The sequence below is a fragment of the Triturus cristatus genome, chromosome 6, assembly GCF_964204655.1.
Source record: "Triturus cristatus chromosome 6, aTriCri1.1, whole genome shotgun sequence".
NCBI classification, from domain to species: domain Eukaryota; kingdom Metazoa; phylum Chordata; class Amphibia; order Caudata; family Salamandridae; genus Triturus; species Triturus cristatus.
The window spans coordinates 1849671872-1849692572 of NC_140589.1; the positions used below are offsets into that span (position 1 = coordinate 1849671872).

Consider the following 20701-nt stretch of genomic DNA (forward strand, 5'->3'; position numbering starts at 1 on the left):
CAATTCGATGAATGTGATATCTACATCTAGCCAAATGGTAGAGGATATTGTATCAACAATAGAGAGAGTCGACCCACAGATACCACTCACTTTACCTCTCAAAAGAACAACAGAAGAGACACTGAGAAAAAGAACAGGTAAAAACAAAACGGATGTAACAAATTTGGTATATTGGAATGTATCAGGGATTCAATCCAAATTGGCAAAACCACTGTGGTGTGAGTTTATATTACATTTTTCAATGATGTGCTTTCATGAAACATGGGCAAAGGAGGCTGTACATATTAACTGCTACCGAACGTATCACACTGCGGCAGTGGCGCGGAATTACGGGAGGGCAAAGGGGGGTTTGGCCATCTATGTATCTAACATGTTAAACATCAGGAAAATAGAATTGAGCTATGTGGACATATATAACCTAATACTGATACTGCACATTGATAATAAGCACAGTGTTGCATTGGTTAATTTTTATAATAGTGAACAACCAGACTCGATAAACATAACCAGAGGTACTAGACAGGGCGGCCCGCTATCCCCGCTCTTATTCAACCTCTATATAGAGCCGTTTGCTCAAGTTCTAAGAGAGGAAGTGGACATTCCTCCCTTTGTATTTGGTGAATGGGAAAAACGGACAGCGCTTTACGCGGACGATATCATGGTTTATACGTCAGACCCGCAGAGAGCCTTCCCGATGGTAATTAAAAAGGCAGGAGATTTTGGGCAAATTTCAGGCTATGATATTAATGCCAGCAAAACAGAGATCATGTGTTGGAATGTCCCAAACGCACAGTTTAATGTTGTAGCATCTATGAGATACTTGGAATACGTATTACTCAAGACATAGGAAGTCTGGCACAAACCAATTTAGACCGTGTTACCAAGGAATGTAGGAAACTTTTGAACTCTTGGTCGTTTCTGCCACTCTCGATTTTTGGGAGAACAAATTTAGTTAAAATGACCATCCTTCCAAAGTTCACTTTTATTTTTAATTCTATTCCCTTGTCTTTTGAACGGAAAAAAATGGAAAAAAGCCAGCGAGAAATAAATTTGTTTATTTGGAATTTCAAAACAGTTAGGCTGACTTGGAAGAAGTTGAAAAGAAGGAGGGAAAAGGGAGGGCTGGCTCTCCCGGATTTGGTATATTATGCATGGGCATTTCAGCTGACCTATTCCAGAATGCTTCTCAAAACTCCCGCAGCTTCATCTTTGGGGGTTATGTTTAGGGCTATGTTAGGGGGAGTAGACATCCCTCCGGATGGATTTCTTTTCAAGTTTGGAGACATGAAATACTTTAAAAACGTCAGATTAAAGACCTTGCAGTCAGCCATATTAAATTGGGTTCAGATAAAAAAAAAAGTCAGGTTACACTATTACTCTAGTTTCGCCCCGGTGTGGGATTCTCCTGGGCTCCCACCTTGTATGCAAGATAGTTTAGCAATCCCGTTAAAAGATGCCGGGATCTTAAGATGGGGAGAGCTTTTGGTGGATGGTAGGGTACAAGACTGGGAGGTGCTGAGGGAAAAGGTGGGTATGGCCTTCTCTAGGTTCAAATATATACAGTTGGATAGTTGGGCTCGAGCAGTTAACAGGAAAGGATCTCAACCGGGGAAATATAGCCAGTTCGAACAACAACTGGTGGGAAAGCAACAAGGGGGTAAAGAAGTGGCTATCTGGTATTGGTTTATGGTGGAGGAGGCAGATGGAGACTTTGCCTTGCCAGATGAGTTATGGGGAAATGAATTGGGCCTTCAATGTGAGGATTTATGGATGAGATCTTTTTCTTTTCTTTATAAAACAGTCAAACCAGCTTGGTTAAGACGCAACCATTTGTTTACCTTGCATCGGGCCTAACTTTCACCCCAAAGGCTTTCCAAGTTCCTGCCAGGGAAGAAATGTAATAAGTGTAATCTGGTTGCAGCCACAGACACCCATATGTTTAGGGATTGTCCTGCCATCAGGTTATTTTGGGAAGAAGTAAAGGTTACTTTGGATTCGATTTTAAGTATTTCATTGAATCTTACTCTTCCGTTAATAATTTTTGGATTGGAGGAAAATGTATCCGGACAGGCAAAGTCTTTTCTTTTTTACTCCATTATTTTGGCAAGACGACAAATATGTAAATTCTGGGTGGAAGCCAAAGCCCCATCACATGCAGCTTGGCTAACATCAATGTATGAAACCTCCAAAACTGACTTGGCCAGATCATGCAGTAAAAGAAATCTTTCCTTTTGGGATTTGTTAATAAATTGGAGATAGGACGACAGGGGTTTTTTTTTTTTTTTTTCCCCCCCCCCGGGTCCTATGATTATGCTAATTAGCCTCCAGAAGACCCTGGGAACTTGTCTCTCCCGTATGTATTACCCGGGTCTGTCAGGTTAAATACCATTGACTGGAGTTTCCTCTTTCTCTACTCAAGAGGTTAACCTCCCGCCTATTAAGTCAATTCTGCTTGAAAAAGGTTATCAAGGAGGACAGATCGTTAAAACACTTTAAGGCAGACTTGTCTGGTGGTTGGCGTCTCTTTTGTGGTTGGAGGTAATGGCAAATGAGGACAAAAAAAAAAAGGAAAAAAAATAAAAAAAATAAAAAAAAATAGTGAACAACCAGATCAGATTGGGGTGATCCTGGAAAAGTTGGATACTGATTTAAAATCGATTCAGGGTGAACGGGAAAAGGATGTTTACACTATTTGGGGGTGATTTTAACATGGTATTGTGTCCAAAAAGTGGAAAGGAGGTATGTGGTATAATGACTGAGGAAGGGATGAGTGATTCTCACTTCTCACACTCATATTACGGGGATGCTCTAAATGAAATAATGCGACACCACGACCTTGAATTTGCAAATGAGATAATTGTCGAACCCGTCCCTTTTACTAGCACTTTCAGCGGTAGAGGTTTCTTTACAATTATAGATTACATCCTCATATCTAAGAGATGTGCAAACAGAGTGAAGACATTTACCACCTATAACATCACCCTGAGTGATCATTTTCCGCAGAGTATTACCCTCTCTCATCTGACACAGAAGATCTATTCTGCACCAAAATCAACCTGCGCTCCTCAAAATCTAGTAATAGAGTGAATAGCTACTCCTTACATTGGCCGATGGTGGATCCTATAGTTACCACACAAAAAAAATGTCACTAAGAGTAAAATTGCCATCGCAGCAATTTTAGAAGACAATGCAACCCACAAAGCTGTATTGACTGCTTTTCAGTATATTACAAGAGTTATAAAAGAGGCCCTTTCTGTTAAAAATAGAAAATCAAACAGACACATAAATGGATGGTTTGATACCAAGTGTACGCGGGCATATGCAAACCTAAAATATGTCACCCACAAACTCCCCAGAAATCAACTTGAAATAAGAATGGCGAGGAGGACTTATAATAATGCCGTTAAAACTCAAAAGAAGGAAATAAGGGACGAACTCTGGCAGAAATTGTATGAGGCCTTTATATCTAAAGATGGGGTGGCCTTCTGGAGGGTAGTGAAGACCCCTTCCTTGGATTCAGGGTATGCCCCCTCCATTGAAATTGCAATTACGGAAGAACAATGGGTGGAGCATTTCTCTAAAATATTTAAAAGTAATGAGAGTGTTGACACTGTAGGAAATTACCTAGAAGCCAGTGACGACACGACTCAGCAAACACACTTACCAATACCAACTGATCTCCAAATAACACTTGACGAGGTAAATAGGGCGATAAAGGAAAGTAAGGGAGGGAAAGCCCCTGGACCAGACGGGATCCCCGTAGACTTATTTAAAAACAATAGCACGCTATGGGGTCCGCTTTTAACTTTGGTAATTACTGTTAGTTGTTCATCCCGTTTAATAGAGACATGGTCAGAATCTATATTAGTTCTGATCTTTAAAAAAGGTAATCGACATGATTCCGCCTGTTATCGCCAGATATCCTTGTTAGACCCCTTGGGAAAAGTAGTCGGGCGCATTGTACTTGAAAGATTTCAAGACTGGGCCGAGGAGAACCAAATCTCGGAATTACAATTTGGATTCTGAAAAGGGCTAGGAACAATTGAACAAAGTTTGAATCTAAATATAATTGTAGAGAAATATACACTTGCAAAAAAACAGGCAGATTGTTCCTAGCCTTCGTTGACCTCACTGCAGCCTTTCACTGCGTAAGGCATGAAAACCTTTGGAGAGTTTTACAGGAACTAGGAGTAGATCCCATCTTTCTAGAACTATTGTACAAGGATGCTAAGGCTAGAGTGAGATACTGCCCAAATGGAGAATGCTCACCCTCGTTTCAAATTAACAAGGGGGTGAGGCAAAGGTGCGTGTTGGCCCCTTTCATTTTTAATCTTTATATGAATGGTTTAGGCCACGCACTGACGAATATTTGTCAAGATCTCACTGAGATTGAAGGACGGCACATACCCGCCTTACCATATGCGGATGATGCCGTCCTGATGTCTCGCACCAAAGTAGGCTTACAGAGACTATTAAATGGTTTTGCTGCCTTCATGCATGATTTAGGATTGAGGGTAAATACAACAACAAGCATTTACAATGCAATCGGTCTCGCCTTTGGGACCTTATAAGTATTTAGCCATGCAGCATATTATGCTGGGTGCTGTAATATCTACTGTTGTTTAACATGGAGGCTTCGACACTAATAGGCACATTATAATATTATACGTTTATGATGATGTTTGCAAAACAGTTGCAGCGTCTGGTAGAGTGGAAGCGACCTAGTTAAACACATCACCACTTAAGGCCCTTCATTTCAAATTTATGCTAGCAGCCGACATTTGTATCAAGTTTGTTTAAAATGTTGTAGTGCTTGAGTGATATACTAAAATAATTAAACCAACTAGTGGGGCCTTTGTTTTAGTTGATAACAAACAAACAGGCTTACAGCCAAGTCCAACATAACAGGATGGCACAGACTTAATTTTTTTACAAAACATGACTTTTCTGGGTTGTGTGCCAAATAATTATAAACATTTTGCTGCACATGATCCCATTTCAAATCTTTTGATATGTAACAAATCTGAGCATACAAAGTTTAAACAAACACGGCACAGTATAGGCCAGCTCTAAACGATCAAGACCGAAGCCACTGGGGCCAGTGACCAGGCTGCGCTGAAGACAGTCCTGTACACAGAAGGTAAGACGAAGCTGTGCAGCCGCGCATTCTTGGCGGAAAAGAAAACATTTCATTTTCCGCTTTGTTTGCTAATTATAAGCACCCAGTGGTCTCCAGTCGCCCTGGCTTTATCTGCGGGGTAATCCCGGAGGCTTTGATTCACTGTGGCGTCTACAACCGAGATACACACGGCCCTCACAAGATGTAGACTCGGGGTCAGCTCGGTCTCAGGCAGCCCAGGGCAGAGCTCTCTACACAGACAGTCCTGTTCGGCAACCGGAACCAAGCAGAATAAAGTAAGAGACAGTCCGGTGCAGAGCTCTGCACAGCGATACCTCTGTACACACACATGCAGCCCAGTTCAGAGCTCTAGAATCAGGCAGTCTGGTTCAGAGCAGGCAGCCCAGTACAGAGTTGTTTACGGTGGTAGCCCGGAATAGCTACGAGATTAACAGGCTGTACCTACAAAAAAAAAAAAAAAAGGGAATCACATTAAAACATCCAATTTAGAAGAGAAATTTGCCATACCTGAATGTGACAAATGAAACGGAGTAACACGGAGACCCGTTGAGAAAAGTGTCACAATGATATTATTAATCAGGTAGCCGTAACTAGCAGTGCATGTGTTCCTCATGAAGTCGTGTCTAATTTACAACGTGCTCTAGGAGAAATAATTTATAACAAGGCGGGGGGGGGTCAGTGCCAGGCGGCGTACGGGGCAGGGAGAGCTCGACGCTCCGGGAGGGGCTGAGCGCGGCAGGCTGCTTGGCTAGCAACTTGCGGCTCTTGCTTCCTCTGGACCCAGAGCAGGCCGGGGTGATGGCCTTGCTCTGGGCAAAATAATCGGTCAGCCGAAGCTGGGCCATTGCGGTTTACAGTGGTAGGGATACACGGTGTTCTGAAAGAGAACCCAGAGATCGTTGTAAAAAAGTGTAATTTTACCACCTCTGTGTGTGCAAGCACCGGGGGGAGAGAAAAGCAAGGGGTGTTGCCACCAACTCCACGATGTATGCCCATGAACAGCGCAACTCGGGGGGAGGGGGGGGGGGGGGGTTGCTTTTGAATGGGGGGAAGCGGAGGGAGGAGCTGGTAGAATTCCCAATGAGGAGCCAGCGTTTTCGTTACCAGCACACCCTCCTACGTCACGCCAAACAAAGATGGCGACGGGCTGTCCACATGGGCCATCCTAAAATTGGACAAGGAGGTAACCAAGAAGCCAAATTTCCAATCATGAGCCACCCGAGCCAATGGGAAACAGAGGCGGGGCTTCAAGTCCCTTCTGAATCTGTATTGATTGCAAAAAGCCCTCGCATGGCAAGAGTAGCGCATGCGCGCTGCTAACGCCAGGTGAGACCTAAAAACCTAAGTTATGAGAGGTGGCTTGGGTAGTCATAAATGCAGACATGTACATTGACGATCAAAAAATAGACTTTACAAATAGATTTAGCTATTTGGGCATTTTATTCGACCTTAAAGCTACTTGGATTCAGGCGGAACAAGCTAGAAAACTTGCCTTCTTGAAAATGTCTGCCGCTTTAGCTAATTTCAACAGAAAACTGGGCAGGAGACCCCCCACAAGAATTATTAAACACTTATAGAGCCAAGTGTGTTTCGACAGCCACATATGGTGCAGGGGTCTGGGGCATTGTAATGTTTTACCTTTACAAGGGATTGAAAATCGATTTTTAAGATACATCCTGGAAGTACCTGCAAGTGTTTCTTCATATGTCTGCCATTCTGAACTGGGGATTCCTTTTATTACTGATCATATCAAAGTGGAGCCAATCCTGTTATGGCACAGGATATGGGTATCAGCAGAAACTAATCTTGACAGAAATATTTTAAAAGATGTTTTAAGAATGGACAGTGTCAAAAGTATTAGATGGATAAGGTATGTGCGGGACTTTATGAATGACTTAGGACATTCAGAGTTTTATAATGACCCGAGCTCAATGAGCAAATGGACAAGAAAAGTGTTAAAAGAAAAAGGTTTGTCCTTACTCGAATCACTTAGAGTAACAGAGGAACTGTCTAAACCTATAGTTCGGCACAATCAACTGATACATTTAGTATCCAACCCTATCTTATCCTAGCCCACAGCTCATATGACCAGTTTTGCTGACGAGGTTTAGATTTGGGTTATTGCACAGAATAACTAGCTTTCCAAATATAAATGATTGGACAATGGGTGATGCAATTATGCCCTCGTGACAACAGCTCGGAGCAAACAACACTTCATGCGGTTCTTTTCTGTAAATTTTATAGGGTACAATGGAAGAAATGGATGCTACCACTTTTAAAAAAGCTTGGTTTTAGACAATGTCGTACCGCCTTTTTGGCATACAGACTTTAAAGAGTGATTTTATGATATGGATTTTAACAATGTTTTTTAAAAAGTATAGTAAAATGTAGAAACACGATTATGATATGATGGTAAAAATTGTCTTAGATATGTATATAATTATATAAATAAGTGACCGTGTGTTTTAGCCATATACTCAGTGATGAAATGATATAACTGACTATGAAATGGAGATGTTGTGTTTTCTCTTATGTGTTTTGATATATTTCTTATACTGAAATCGAATAAAGTATTGTTTGATTTGATAACTAATCTTCAACACTTCTTTTTTTCTTCTATGAGCCACTGTGTATGTTTCAATAATGTCATAATATCTTTTGCTTGAGTGTAGGAGGCTGGCTTTAAGGTGAACACTTATTTAAGTGAAGCACCGTGCACTAACCCAGACAACACTTATGGTGGTTTAGTGGTCTTAGACAACCTTAGAAAGTTCTCTAAGTGGTAGCTGTGGAAAGCAGCCTTCATGCATAGTCCAGAAGGAGTGTTAAGCAGCTTGTTTTATCAGATCTAATCATTTAGTGTAGGTTAAACGAAAAAGAACCACACAGTGCAGGTATAAATATATGTCTATTTATTAAACAACACATTGGTATTTCTCCTACCCGGACATATTAACACAAATGCACACAATACTTCAATTGTAAACAGGTAAGTAAGCACAATACACAGTGTTATCCAGGGGGAGACCAAACAATATACTTGGGCCACGAGACTCAGAAGACCTGGGAACACAAGGAAGCACCCGTGGTAAGGATCCCCACGGAGGCTGTGAGCAGAGTGGAAACACATCCACATACTCAATAGAAGTCAACCGGAAAGTCGCGGTTGCAGTTTTGGAGAAGAAGGACCCTTCCCAGTGAATCCTGAAGAAACCCAGTGGAAGACAGAAAGTTGGGTAGTCACCCCACCCGTGGATACCCCAGGAACCAGGATACCTACACCAGGGAAGCCGGGTGCATAGGTGTGAAGTGACATTGGAAACCACTATAGACCTCAATTGAGGACTTTAGTAAAGTTGCTGCTGACGAAGACTGTGCAAGAGTCTGGTGGAATCCAAGGGTGGATTCTTGAAGAGAAGAACTTGAAAACAGAGGGGACAGAGACTAGGCCACTCGGAGGTCACCAGGAGGCATGCCCACCGATGACAGAAGATGCAGGAGTGATCACCTTGTCGCTGCAGCTGTGAGGACCAGGTCGATGTCCGGCGGGAGCACCAACAAGCCTTGGCAGCAACAACAGACGTGAAAAACGATGAAGTAGCAACATTGGGACCAGCAGGGTCCAAGACTCACCAAGAACAGGAGAGTCAGAGCAGGGCCGAGCTAGCAGGGGAGTACACTGAAGCAGAAGACCCTCAAGAAGAACCACAGGCCGAAGGCACAGGAGTCGCACAAGGACCTCAAGCAGCTTATTAAAGATAAAGGCCCACAGTGCAGAGGATGCAGTGACGACGTAGATCTTGGCAGGAAGAGATGCTGGAGGCTGGAGCTTCTTGTAGCCTGAAGATCTCTGGAGTGCAGGGCCAACAAACCTTGGCAACGGCAACTTAACGCAGTGCACAGGGATTCGGTCCCAGCAGTTCTGATAAGGGATACTGGCCTCAAAATTGCAGAGGACAGTTCAGGCCTAGAGGGAGTTGCAGAACCACCACCTGTGTTGCTGAGCCGTTCGAAGTCCATGGGATGTCAGGAGCAGCAGACCGGTCAACTTCGTTGCGGTGCCTGCAGATGCAGGGGTGTGACTCTTTCACTCCAAGGGAGATTACTTTGGGTGTCCTTGATGCCTATAGGTCTATTAAGATCCTGGAAGAAGCACAGACACAGATGACGAAGAAGACTTGCAGAACAGCAAGACAGGCGCAGCAGGAGCATTACTTGATGCAGTCTCGGTTACAGGCGAAGTCCAGAGAAGTCCAAGTGTCCAGACAGTCAAAGAGTGACGTGGTTTCAGGCTTGAGTCTTGTCCCACAACGAATCTGATGACCCACCCACAGGCAAGCCCTTTTATACCCTAAAAAAAGGGTCAGGATGACTCAGGGGTACCTCCCAGAGGAGGGGCTGGACAGATGGGAGGATATTCCCATGTCTTTTGTCCAGTTTTGCGCTAGAGCGGAAGCCAAGGGCTCCCAGAACTGGTTCTAACTAGAGTATGCAAGGAGGGCACCAAATGTGCCCTTCAAAGCAGTCTGGTGGCGCTGGCAAGAACCACCACCCCAGCCCAATACACTAAGTCCTGTCTGGGAGGTGTTCACACCTCCCTGTGACAGGAAACCTATTGTTCTAACTTCCCCTGCTCGAGCTCAGCTCAGCAGCAGGAGGAGGAGGGCAGAATCGTGTCTGGGGTCAGCAGCAGCTCTAGCTTTCTGGCAGAACCTGGAAGGCTGTTACCGGGAGTACTGGGGGCTTCCCAGAGGAGCCCCCCAATGCTTGGACTCATACCTCCAACAACTGTAACGGTATTGGGGGTAGGAGTTCAACATTTCTGATACCAAACATGCCCAGGTTCGGCACAGCCACTATATAGATAGCCATTGCATAGTGACGCAAAGCCACTGTATGATTCAAAATGACTGACCACACTTACAAAGCCTAGAGAATCGACTCTGGGGTTTGTAGGGGGTTTCCTGCTCATGCAGGGGCACCCTCACACTCATAACCCAGCACCCTGTATTCAGGATTGAAAAGCCTACCCTAGGGATGACTTATGGGTCTTAAGTGTAGTGACCACAGATATAAGAAAACGTATATCTGTCGTAAAGGGTGCTAGCACCAGCTTACACAGGCTGCAAAGGCAGGCCTGTAGTCGCAGTTTGAGTGGTCTCTCATCGGTGGCTTACTACATGCTGCAGCCCATGGATGACCCCCGGTGTACCTATGCCCTGGGTACTTTAGTACCATATAATAGGGACTTACAGGAGGTTGCACTCAATTTTGTATTACAATTTGAATGATATATTTGATTGTGTGCTTCCCTCTTACCCTTTTTTTTAAAATGTATTTTATACTGAATTTTAAGATGTAGTTACTGATGGTCCTACCATTGTACTTTAAAGTATATGTAATGTTATTTGAACTTATAAGGTGCACAGCTACCCCGAGGGGTTTCACTGCGCCACCCAGGTAGGTAAGGGAGAAACAAAAAAATAAATTAAAGATTAAACAGTCATGTCTTCAAACTTCTGCGGAATCTTCCATTGACGGTTTCCTCACGTAGAGAGGTAGGAAGAGAGTTCCATAGGGAAGGTCCCAGGTAGGAGAAGGATCGACCACGCATGCAAGGGAGTTTGATTTTGGGGATAGTGAATTTAGACTGCAAGGCAGAGCGCAGAGGACGTGAAGGTATGTAGAGTTGAGCTAAAGATTCAAATATTGCGGAGCCATTCCAGTTTTGATTTTAAACATATAGCTCAAGGCTTTGAATGTGACTCGATTCTCCACTTTTAGCCAATGAATATTGTGGAGAAAGCCAGAAACTGACACAGTCTTAGGTACATCACATAGCAGTCTGACAGCTGCATTTTGTACCACCTGCAGTCTTTGTATTGTAGCTTTGTTGGCGCCCAAATAAAGAACATTATCGTAGTCCAGCCTAGACGTAACTAGGGCATGAACTACCGTTCCCTGAGCAGAGAGGGGTATCATCCACACAATTTTCTTTAACCACTTTAGAATGGTAAAATAAGTTGAAGCCACCTTAGGGACTTTTTGTTTCATTGACAGATGATCGTCGATGATGAAGCCCAGGTTAAGAACCTGATGTGCAGGCCGAGGTAAGGCACCCGTTTTCAGAAGGCCAGTGTTGAGGTACCCAGAGATCTTGTTTTTTTCCCTAGGATCATGACTTCAGTTTTGTCTCCATTTAATTCGAGTAAGTTGTTTTGTATTCAAGACGCAATTTTCCTCAGACCAGACTGAAGAGCAGATGATTCACATTCCTTACATGGAGAGAGTTAAAAGATTATCTGCGTGAATTTTTACTGGACAGTGCAGAGTGTATTTTCTCAACTTTATCCACAAAGTAGTGGGCAAGTTCCTCATATTGCGTTCCAGTAAGAACAAGAAGGGTGGTCTGAGCTTCAGACCCGGATAGTTCTTTAACCACCTTGAAAAGAGTTTTTGAGTAATTTTGAGCTTGAGAAATGTTATGAGAAATAAACTCAGCTCGTGCTGCTTCGCAGAGTGTGGCAATCACTTAAGGCCTTTTTATAGGTCACTTTGGCATCTATCTGGTAGTGTTTCCCCCATTGTCTTTCTCGAGGTTTACATCTGGATTTTTTCTCGAGGTTTACATCTGGATTTTTCAATTTTAAGCCTTTCAGTAAACCATGGGAATGGAGGCCGATGATGATGCCTGAAATATATGCCAGAATTTCTATGATTATATTTTAAAATCGAATAAAGGATTGAACTGAAATCCCGTATTATGCTCTCTAAGAATGTCTTAATATCTGGCAACCTGAAAAATGATCCAATATACTTACTCCTCCCAAAGGCTGTGAAGGCAGACAATGAATCATAATTGAGAAGAAGCTTAACAGAGACTGGTTTGTTAATATAACATGGACTTTAAGGCATCTTTCACGGTTCAACTTACCAGTGATAGGTCTTTACTGATTGCTTACATCCCAAAGAATTTCCATTTAGTGCACAGCAATACTTCTTGGTTACCACTTTACTTCCAAGAGCTGCAAAAAGGTGAATTGAGCCCTACCTATAGGAGACCACTATGAGCATTTCGGGACCACAGCAAGGTGAAAAAGAGGGATTGTGCTACTGCACAACAGCACACCTTTTCTTCTACACCCTGAATTTCATAACCCAGAAAAACAAACGAGACTGGCATCATAAAAAGGCCTAGATGGCATGATCCACACAGCCCTATATTTACTGTTTCTGTGACAGTCATACATCCACACAGCAGACAAAAAGACAGACATACGTTACGGCAAAAGCACACTAGCAGAATCCTTGTACCAAAATCTTGTGTCTACCTGCATGAGACATATCGGATCTCATTTTAAAGGGAATTCTCAGAAATGCTAGATTATCGCTTCGGACTGTACATACACAAGTGCACGCTCACTTCCTCTGTTTTACAACTGTGATTTAGCTGTCAGTATGTTAACTGTAGGGAAAGTTCTGAAGTCAGCTAACTGATTGCAAAGGTCATTTTTAACATACATCTATTGATATTGACTACTGCGCATGTGCACTAGTGCACTGGCGTCCAACCAAACGAACTGCAAAACCAGAGCTGGGCCAACTTCATTTAGTGTGAAGAGCTGGATTTACCTCCTACCTGCTGTGCATGATGGTGGCTCTTTGTGTGCATTGCGGCCTTTAGGTTGAGAGTTTTTCTTCTTTTCTGGGAAGAGAATGGGTTAGAGTATAATAAACTGGCAATTTTAAGCTCCGGCTTTAATTATTCATTTTAAATTCCTCGCAAAACGTGTCCAGCAAGTCGTAAAAATCAGATGTAGCTTGGAAAACTATTGAAAATTGAAGAAATTTAATAAAACATGCAATGTTTCTGAAGACAAATCTCACATAACAAATACTGCTTTATTTACATGGGATTTGAGATTTCACACTCTGGAGGGGTCACACAAACCATGAACTTGTTTATAAAATACAAAGGTACATACACCCTGATAAAAAAATATTGTTTAATATCAGGAGGTTCACAGATCTCACACTAACTTATCTGTTGTTGCTCTTCACTTGCCCTCTGCACCCTCATTCATAGGCTAGGCTCGCTGAAAGAAGCACATTACTCTGCCCCCTCTTTGTCGAAGAGGGATCAGTCTAGCCAACAAGAGACTGTTACACTATCCGGCCCGCCAGGCCCAATGTGAAAGTTATCAGGAATACCAACTATACTGCTTTCGAATCGAAAAATGTCTGCCAACAACTGCACCCAGTATAAGCATTCACTTGCGTGGGTAAGGGACTTCTGCTGACCGTCAAGGGTGACCTAGAAAGAGAACATAACCCTCATATCCTCATCTGCAAACGCTTCAAGCAGTGAATGAACCCAAACTGACCAAGCACTCAAACTAAAACTCAATAGAAATAAAAAACACACACCACAATGTACAGATTGCCTTCACCACGGGACCATTAAGCCTTTTTTTAAATATTCAATTCTCAAAATACGGGTTTCCCTTTACCAATGATGTCCTTGGTCAATTCAAAGCAGTGCACCCAAAAACTGCGCTCACAGAGCAGGGGTGCTCCCGCAGACAGCCCGATCAACTATGTCTGTTAGTAGTTAGTGTACATCAAGAACACAGACAAATCGCACCATGCGAATTTTAACACTACATCATCAGTGAGACAGTAATATGAAGACACTGCCTCAAACTAAAAGACAATTGAATTATTCTTACACAAGATACACAAACTACTGCCTGAGGCATCATAGAAGGCGGGCTTTACTACTGCAACATCAAATCTGAAGGCATGCACAACAATACTTTAAAATGAGGCAGAATACTGCAGCAATCATAGCAGAGAACACAACAGCTGCACAAGGGCAATACCGAGAGGATGTCATATGCCCCTAGGGGCAGTTACCTCAAAAATAACCACCAGTAAAGGAAATACTGCAGCGGACCACATTTACACTGAAAAACACCTTCTGCCTCACACAACACAAGGCGAACATCATTTTAAGGTTGCACGATTCAGAGGGCGAGGTAATCTCAGAATCGCAATAAGGAAATCACCATGCCTAATGTTTGAATTCTAAATTAGCCCTTCCTGGTGGGTGGCAAATCCACATACCTCATAAATATTAATGAGGTAGGTCACCGTAAAACCCACTGGTCACCAGAATGCCAGAATTTCCTTAATGGGAAACGGGATTCATTTCAATAGAAAAAATTAAACATTCTAAGTTAATTTTGTAAGAGTAGGCAGTGGTACGTGGGTCCACTGCCTGGTCTTAAAAAAAAAATATTTTTTAACATTCTCAAAGGGGAAGGAATCCCATGGGGCCCTTCTTCCCATTTCTTCCACTATTCAATTGATGGTAAAAATTAATGTTTTGCAACTGGAATTCGGTTTCAAAACATTAATACATGCTAGGGAGTCAGTATAAGGGAAGGGACGTCCTAAACATGACCCTTCCACATACTGAATCGCTAATGTAAATTGTGATTCAGTAACATGTTATCGAATCGCATTTTGCCTTTTCTACATTTAAATATGCTTTTTGTGTTTTGCAAACGGCTCAATTCTGCTAATCGACCCGCTTCCAACCTCAAAAAACCTTTGTCCATCTAGCCCTTCGTTCCTAGAACCTGGAGATCCAACCAAGAGGAGCAATATTTTGCCTTCCCAGCACCACACAGAAATATTACCTTGGAATATCACATCAAAATCCTCAGCAACTTCAGGAGAATACTGCTTTAACCAGACACTCACTCACACAAACATGTACTAACGTTTCAATTCTTACTGCTAGACAACGAGAAAGCAAGCTAGCACACCCCTTTGCTTACAAGGCCTAAAATGCAGCAATCAATTGGCGTGCAAATATAACCGTAGGAATGCATAAGTGGCATTCCTTGTTTGTCATTCTTTCCCCCCCCCCCCCGTTACATTATTCATAACTAAGAAGGCAGCCTTTTGAAACCTACAAGTACATTCTAGAGCTACTGATGGCTGTTTTAGCATCGGTTAACTGTGTCAGCTAGAGTGATTTTACTGCAGGCAAGGTCTCGCCAGAACCCACAGCAGAAAATACATACACAAATAACCATTTAAATGGAGCGTAAATTAAATAAAACATCCATCTCTATTACAAACTCAGTCAGAGTTCTGGCTTCACAGAGCCCAATTCAACATCAATGGCCTCGTTTCTTCTCTGGAATTTGCCATTCACATTCTAACTTTGCTTCAGTACATCTTAAAACAAGAGCCCAGGCAATGGCATAACCACTGCTTATAAAGAAAAATTTGGAAATATCTAAACACTGTAAAGTCTTTCAAACGATTCAAGGAGACACCTTTGTGAAAGACTGCTTACGAACACACCTCCATGCCAAAATATATGTACAAGTGTACTGCATGTATCAATGATGCATACAAGTGTCACTGACGGACCTATCAACTAAGGGGGTTACTAGAATCAACACATAAGGAGTGAGTGTTGGACATGAAGTGTGTGGTAAAGGCCACTGTCATATTAACAAACTACTCAAAATCTACAGACAACCAGGTGATTACAGCAGCCCTGTAAATGGCACCCTGGATAAAGGCACAGGAGTTCTTCACTTAAGTAGTAGCACATATAGCGAAGAATCATTCAGAATCCTTTCCTGAAATTAACAAAGCGCTTTCAAAAACCTCATCACATAAGGCACCTGGATCTTAAATTAAGTGAACTAGAGTAGACATCACAGACAACTCTACTATCACATACATGCAGTTCAGAGAGACTCAGAAGAGCACTACATCTGTGAAGGGCATATGAATAGTATTTGAATAGACTATTAAAGAGGTAAATAAAACATTCTTGAAACAGTTTGTACTCAAGTAAATAAAGCCTCAGAACACAGGGCAGATTACACTGGAAGGGCTACCCTAGAAGACTTATGACGTACACACATAAACCTTGCTTTTATCACCCGTAGTCACCTCTGAGCTCTGACATTGCTTATACAGTACCCAGCCCCCCCACCCGAGGGACCTCCCTCATGCTTGCCCTTAACTGTGCCTAGTGTTGCTATTTTCAGAGTAGTCTGGTAAGCAAAGGATAACCTGGTGGTTCCATGTCACCATCCGGAGTTTCATGTTCCTCGTCTTCCGCTTTGAGAAGTCGCCTCTTCTTCGTCGATTTGCCCTCTGTAATGGTAAGTGGGAAGACAGGTCAGTGAGGAGTGGAATGCTCAAAGCAGTATCCATTGGTTAAACAGGAAATCTGGTGAAGGGACAGCCCTCCCCTTTGACTTACATTCTAGTCCCAGGTACATCTCACTAAGCAATCGAAACTGAGTACTAACTGAGCGCATATATAGGCGGGGCAAAGGAGGTCAGTGAAGAATATTGCAACAAGTCAGGCAAGCAGTGAGCTGGCATCAAAATTCATCACCTACAGTTGGAAGTATAATTCTGAGCACCCTGATACACATGAAGTACATTTCAAACTTACAAGGGAGTGAAATGCAATGGACTACGCATAGATGCTAGTTTACTGATGGCTTATTAAAATGTCACTTTGCAAAATGCGCCAATACTTCCTTCACACTCCTCCAAGCACTAGAAAAGCAGCCTATATGACAAGACATTCAACCGTGGTAATAATGTGTCCATAAACATCTCATCGCAAAGATGGCAGATACAGGTTTAAGATTCAATACTGCTGACAAAGGGAGGGAACGGAGAATTTCCTGTAGTGCATGCACAGAAAGGCAACACTGCAAGCACACATGCACCACACAGGCAGAACATACAGGTACACACAACCTCAGGCAAGCAAACATGAATACTTTGGCAACATACATGCAAAGACAAACCATTACACCTGGAAAGCTCTGTAGGAGTACACCGCTTGTCCCTCCTTGTAACAGTGCCCTGAAAATGTGTACCACCCTTGTAATTGGCGGGTAAAGATGTGTAAGGCTTAACCATTAAACTCTCTCAGGTGGAGAACATGGGCATGAGTCAGTTTCCTGCACTTTTGTTGGAGAACTGGACAATTGTCTATGAAACTGGTACAGAATGGGGGTCATGCTCTCGTTTTCAACAAAACTGCAGAATTGTTGAAAACAGTCATCTTTATCTAGGAAGCTGCAGTTTTATTGAAAACGGGTTCTGCGCCTCTGGATGAGAACTTGTTGATGACACTTGAGATGTGCTACTGACACTGGGCTTTATTTCAGCACTGTCCAGTACCACGTTCGACTGTCCCTTGCATGCCACAGTCCACTGCTTCTGCTCTTCGTTGGCGACCTGGAACGCAACCTCAACACCAGCTCCCTCTCAGCCACGAGCAACGGATGCAGAGAATGTGTTCGGTGTGATTCCCTTCCCACCTGATTGAATCTTTCCCCCATCTTGTCCTCTTCAGCAGCAAAAGGCCCCAACTGCCCAATATCATATCACAACACTGCAAGAGCAGACGGAGTCAGTGAAACAGCCTTTAATGGAGTGGCAGCACTGAAAGGCCAATTAATTATTCATCAGTGGAGCTGGCAGACTTCACAAGTTAGCTCAACAGCTAGAAATGGTAGACTTTACTTTTTTTCTTGAACAACATCAGGCATGGGTTTGTCACAGAAGAGAGGGTAGTGTATTCCAGCATATGGGACTAAAACCAAGAAGGTTCAGCCTCCTCCAGACATTAATCCAAAGAGTTGTTCATTCACTAAAAACTACCACAGTATCCCAGATGTTCAGGAAGCTGAGCCTCAGTTGTTACAGAGCTGAACACAACACTTAAGAAGAAAACAACTGGAAACAGCCCATACCAAAGATCTTGAAATGCTCTGGAGTGAAAGGACTGTCTAAACATAGTTCATACTAATTTACTACCATCCATGGTCGAACAATCTTCAAAGTTTCCGCTGGAATCTTACAAAACCAACTACAACTAACTACTACACTTCCTCTTTGCCTACTACTCCGTCCTTCTCTTTCCCTTCCCATCCTTCTAACAGGCATTTTATTTTGCTTGTAAATCCAAATATGACCCCTCTATTTTCTTTCTCATCCTCCACAAACCCCACAGACCAGCCTTTATGGCCTCTTATCAAGTGTAATAATTCCACCCGCTATTCTGCCACCATTTCCCTTCTACACTTATCCTCTTCCACTTAGCCTCTCCTCCCATCTTCATCCCACTTCCAATGACTCCCATTGCCCATCAAAAGCTGGTATTTCTAACACATGCTCCTCACTCTCTATACTTGCTTCTTTCCTCTTTCTACCCAAACCTTATTATGTCACTACTCAGCCTGTGTGAGACAGAAAGAGACCCCATTCAAACTCTTTCTTTCACAGAACCTGCTTACCTATTAATATAACCCCCTCGTACATTTACCTACTTTCCTGTGTGCTCCTAAATAAAACCGCATTAAACATGAATAGTCTATAACATCTATAATCTAATTGATAACTCTTACACGGACGTGCTCTTTATCACCGGGAACCCAGCTACGCAAAGATAGAGCATCAATCCTACATGAAGATATACCCACGGGCTACTAAATTCGGCTGACGTAGAAGACTGGAGGAGGTCTGTCATCCTCAAAACCTCTGCTACAAAAATCCACAGTAAACTATGCCGCTCACATTTTTTGACTCAGTTTGTCTAATGTTCATCTTTTCCATAATCTGCATTCTCATTGTTTTCTCATCTAGAGACCTCTATCATACAATCCTGCATTTGCTGACCTCTTCCTAGACTGATTCAGAGATCACTTTATAACATCCCAAGCTCTGCATACTTGACGACTCCAATTAGTGGGTTTACAAATCAGAATTCTCCACAACCAAATGTCTGCTTTCTAAAATGGAACTAATCTCCAATCCTGTCCACACACCTGGGCACTCACATGGCCTTAAATTTGTCCCTCACATCCTCATCACTGTTAGTGGAAAATATAATGTTACCTCGAAAGACCAAATTAAAATTCAGTTTCATCACTACTCCTCTAGAGAACTCAACTATAAAATGAACCTTCTATAGTTCAAAGCTCTTTCGTATTAAACAACCCAACAATTACAGTTCAGCAGTTCTACCTACCACGGACATGCACGTTTGACATCATCCCCCTCAAGACCTCTATAACTTCCCATCAAGATTGCAAAATGCGTTCAATGACTTTAGAGGTAAGAATGAAAAATATTTTTTGTTTTATTTCTAGAGACATTGAGTCAACCATAAGGACAAAGGACATTACAATTTCATTCAAGAATCTCAGAAAGGCAGAAACACTACACCCCAGGCACATTTTTGAAGACATCAGCACAGCTAACGAATTTCACATAAGCGTCGCTGAATTCTGGAGTCTGGAATGTTCACCTTACAAAATCACTCACTCACTCACTCACTAGATCTATGCTACCCCTAGGTAGGCCATTTCATTTCCAAAACAAAGATTTAGAACAAGAATTTCAAATGCCAACAGGACTGGCTATCAGTGAAAGTGTTTATTGTGCCACTGATGTGTTTAGGCTCTAGTTAGGTCATCGTACATGCACTCTGTCACTCGTCTTTGCACTCCTGCATCCACTGACTCATTTTACATTTATCCTCTGACACAACCACAATAAAATACACAAACTCAACAACATATGCACGATAAATTAAAAGAATACAAGGAGATAAAATAAGAAATACTGCCTAATCATGGCACGCATATGCTTGCAATAATGAAACGAAACATAACAGCGGGTGTCTGTTTTGCACAGGTATTGTAAACAGTCTATCGTTGTTTTAAAGTTGCCTGGTCGCCACATTTAGAACCAATGTTGGCCACCTTGGAATGGTAAAACAGTGATACACTATGGACAGCAGCATTCCGTAATGGTCTCCTGGTTTATAGGAAATGGCCAGGTGAGATGCAGTGCACTGCAGATGAAATTAACAGCATAACAGCAAGCAAGAGACCAGTTAGAACTGCCTGGAAAACTGTATACTGTCTTAAGAAATATTGATATAAAAAGTGTATGTGACGGGGTGGGAGCGGACCATGAGAGATCTGAACTGTATACAAACTGGTGGTCTCCAGAGCGTCTCTCTCCCCCTCTTGTCTCCCCGCAGCAGGACGATTGGAGGTCACACCCGCCTTCCCCTTGGATACAGTCAAATGAGGAAGAGGACGCCGGTTCCTTTAACTGGGGCTATGAAGAAGATGAAGCCACGCCCCCACCCAACATCAGCGCCTTTCCGGCAATAAGGACGAACGAAACACGAAAGTTCGTGTGCATTGACACCGGCCTGGAGAAGACGGAAGCGAGCCTTGCGGTGGTTGGAAGAAACGAAGACCGAGAAGCAAGACCCGGTACAAGACCCGAGGGAACCGGAGCCGTGCCAGGAGGCCAACGATCCCGCAATTCGCCAAGCCACGCGCTCCAGTAGGAGCGTGGCTTTCGCAGGTACGAAACCGGGTCTCGGGGTGGGTGGAGGGGAAGGAAGCTCCCAACTCCTAGACCAAACGCCCGCGGACCCTGCCTGGATCCTGCCGCTTTATTTTTTTTTATTTTCTTCAC

The 20701-nt window shown here is 43.0% G+C and overlaps 1 protein-coding gene across 3 annotated transcripts in view; it reads right to left on the bottom strand.

Moving 5' to 3' along the window:
* The window catches only part of ZNF512 (zinc finger protein 512), a 174347-nt gene that overhangs the window by 79967 nt on the left and 73679 nt on the right, over positions 1–20701 (bottom strand). For all 3 annotated transcript variants that reach the window (XM_085613325.1, XM_085613326.1, XM_085613324.1), the window contains exons 4-5: positions 16247–16330; positions 12780–12845 (exon numbers count right to left, since the gene is read on the bottom strand). In XM_085613325.1, coding sequence (XP_085469451.1) covers positions 12780–12845; positions 16247–16330 — 150 coding nt within the window. The remainder of the gene's footprint in view (positions 1–12779; positions 12846–16246; positions 16331–20701) is intronic.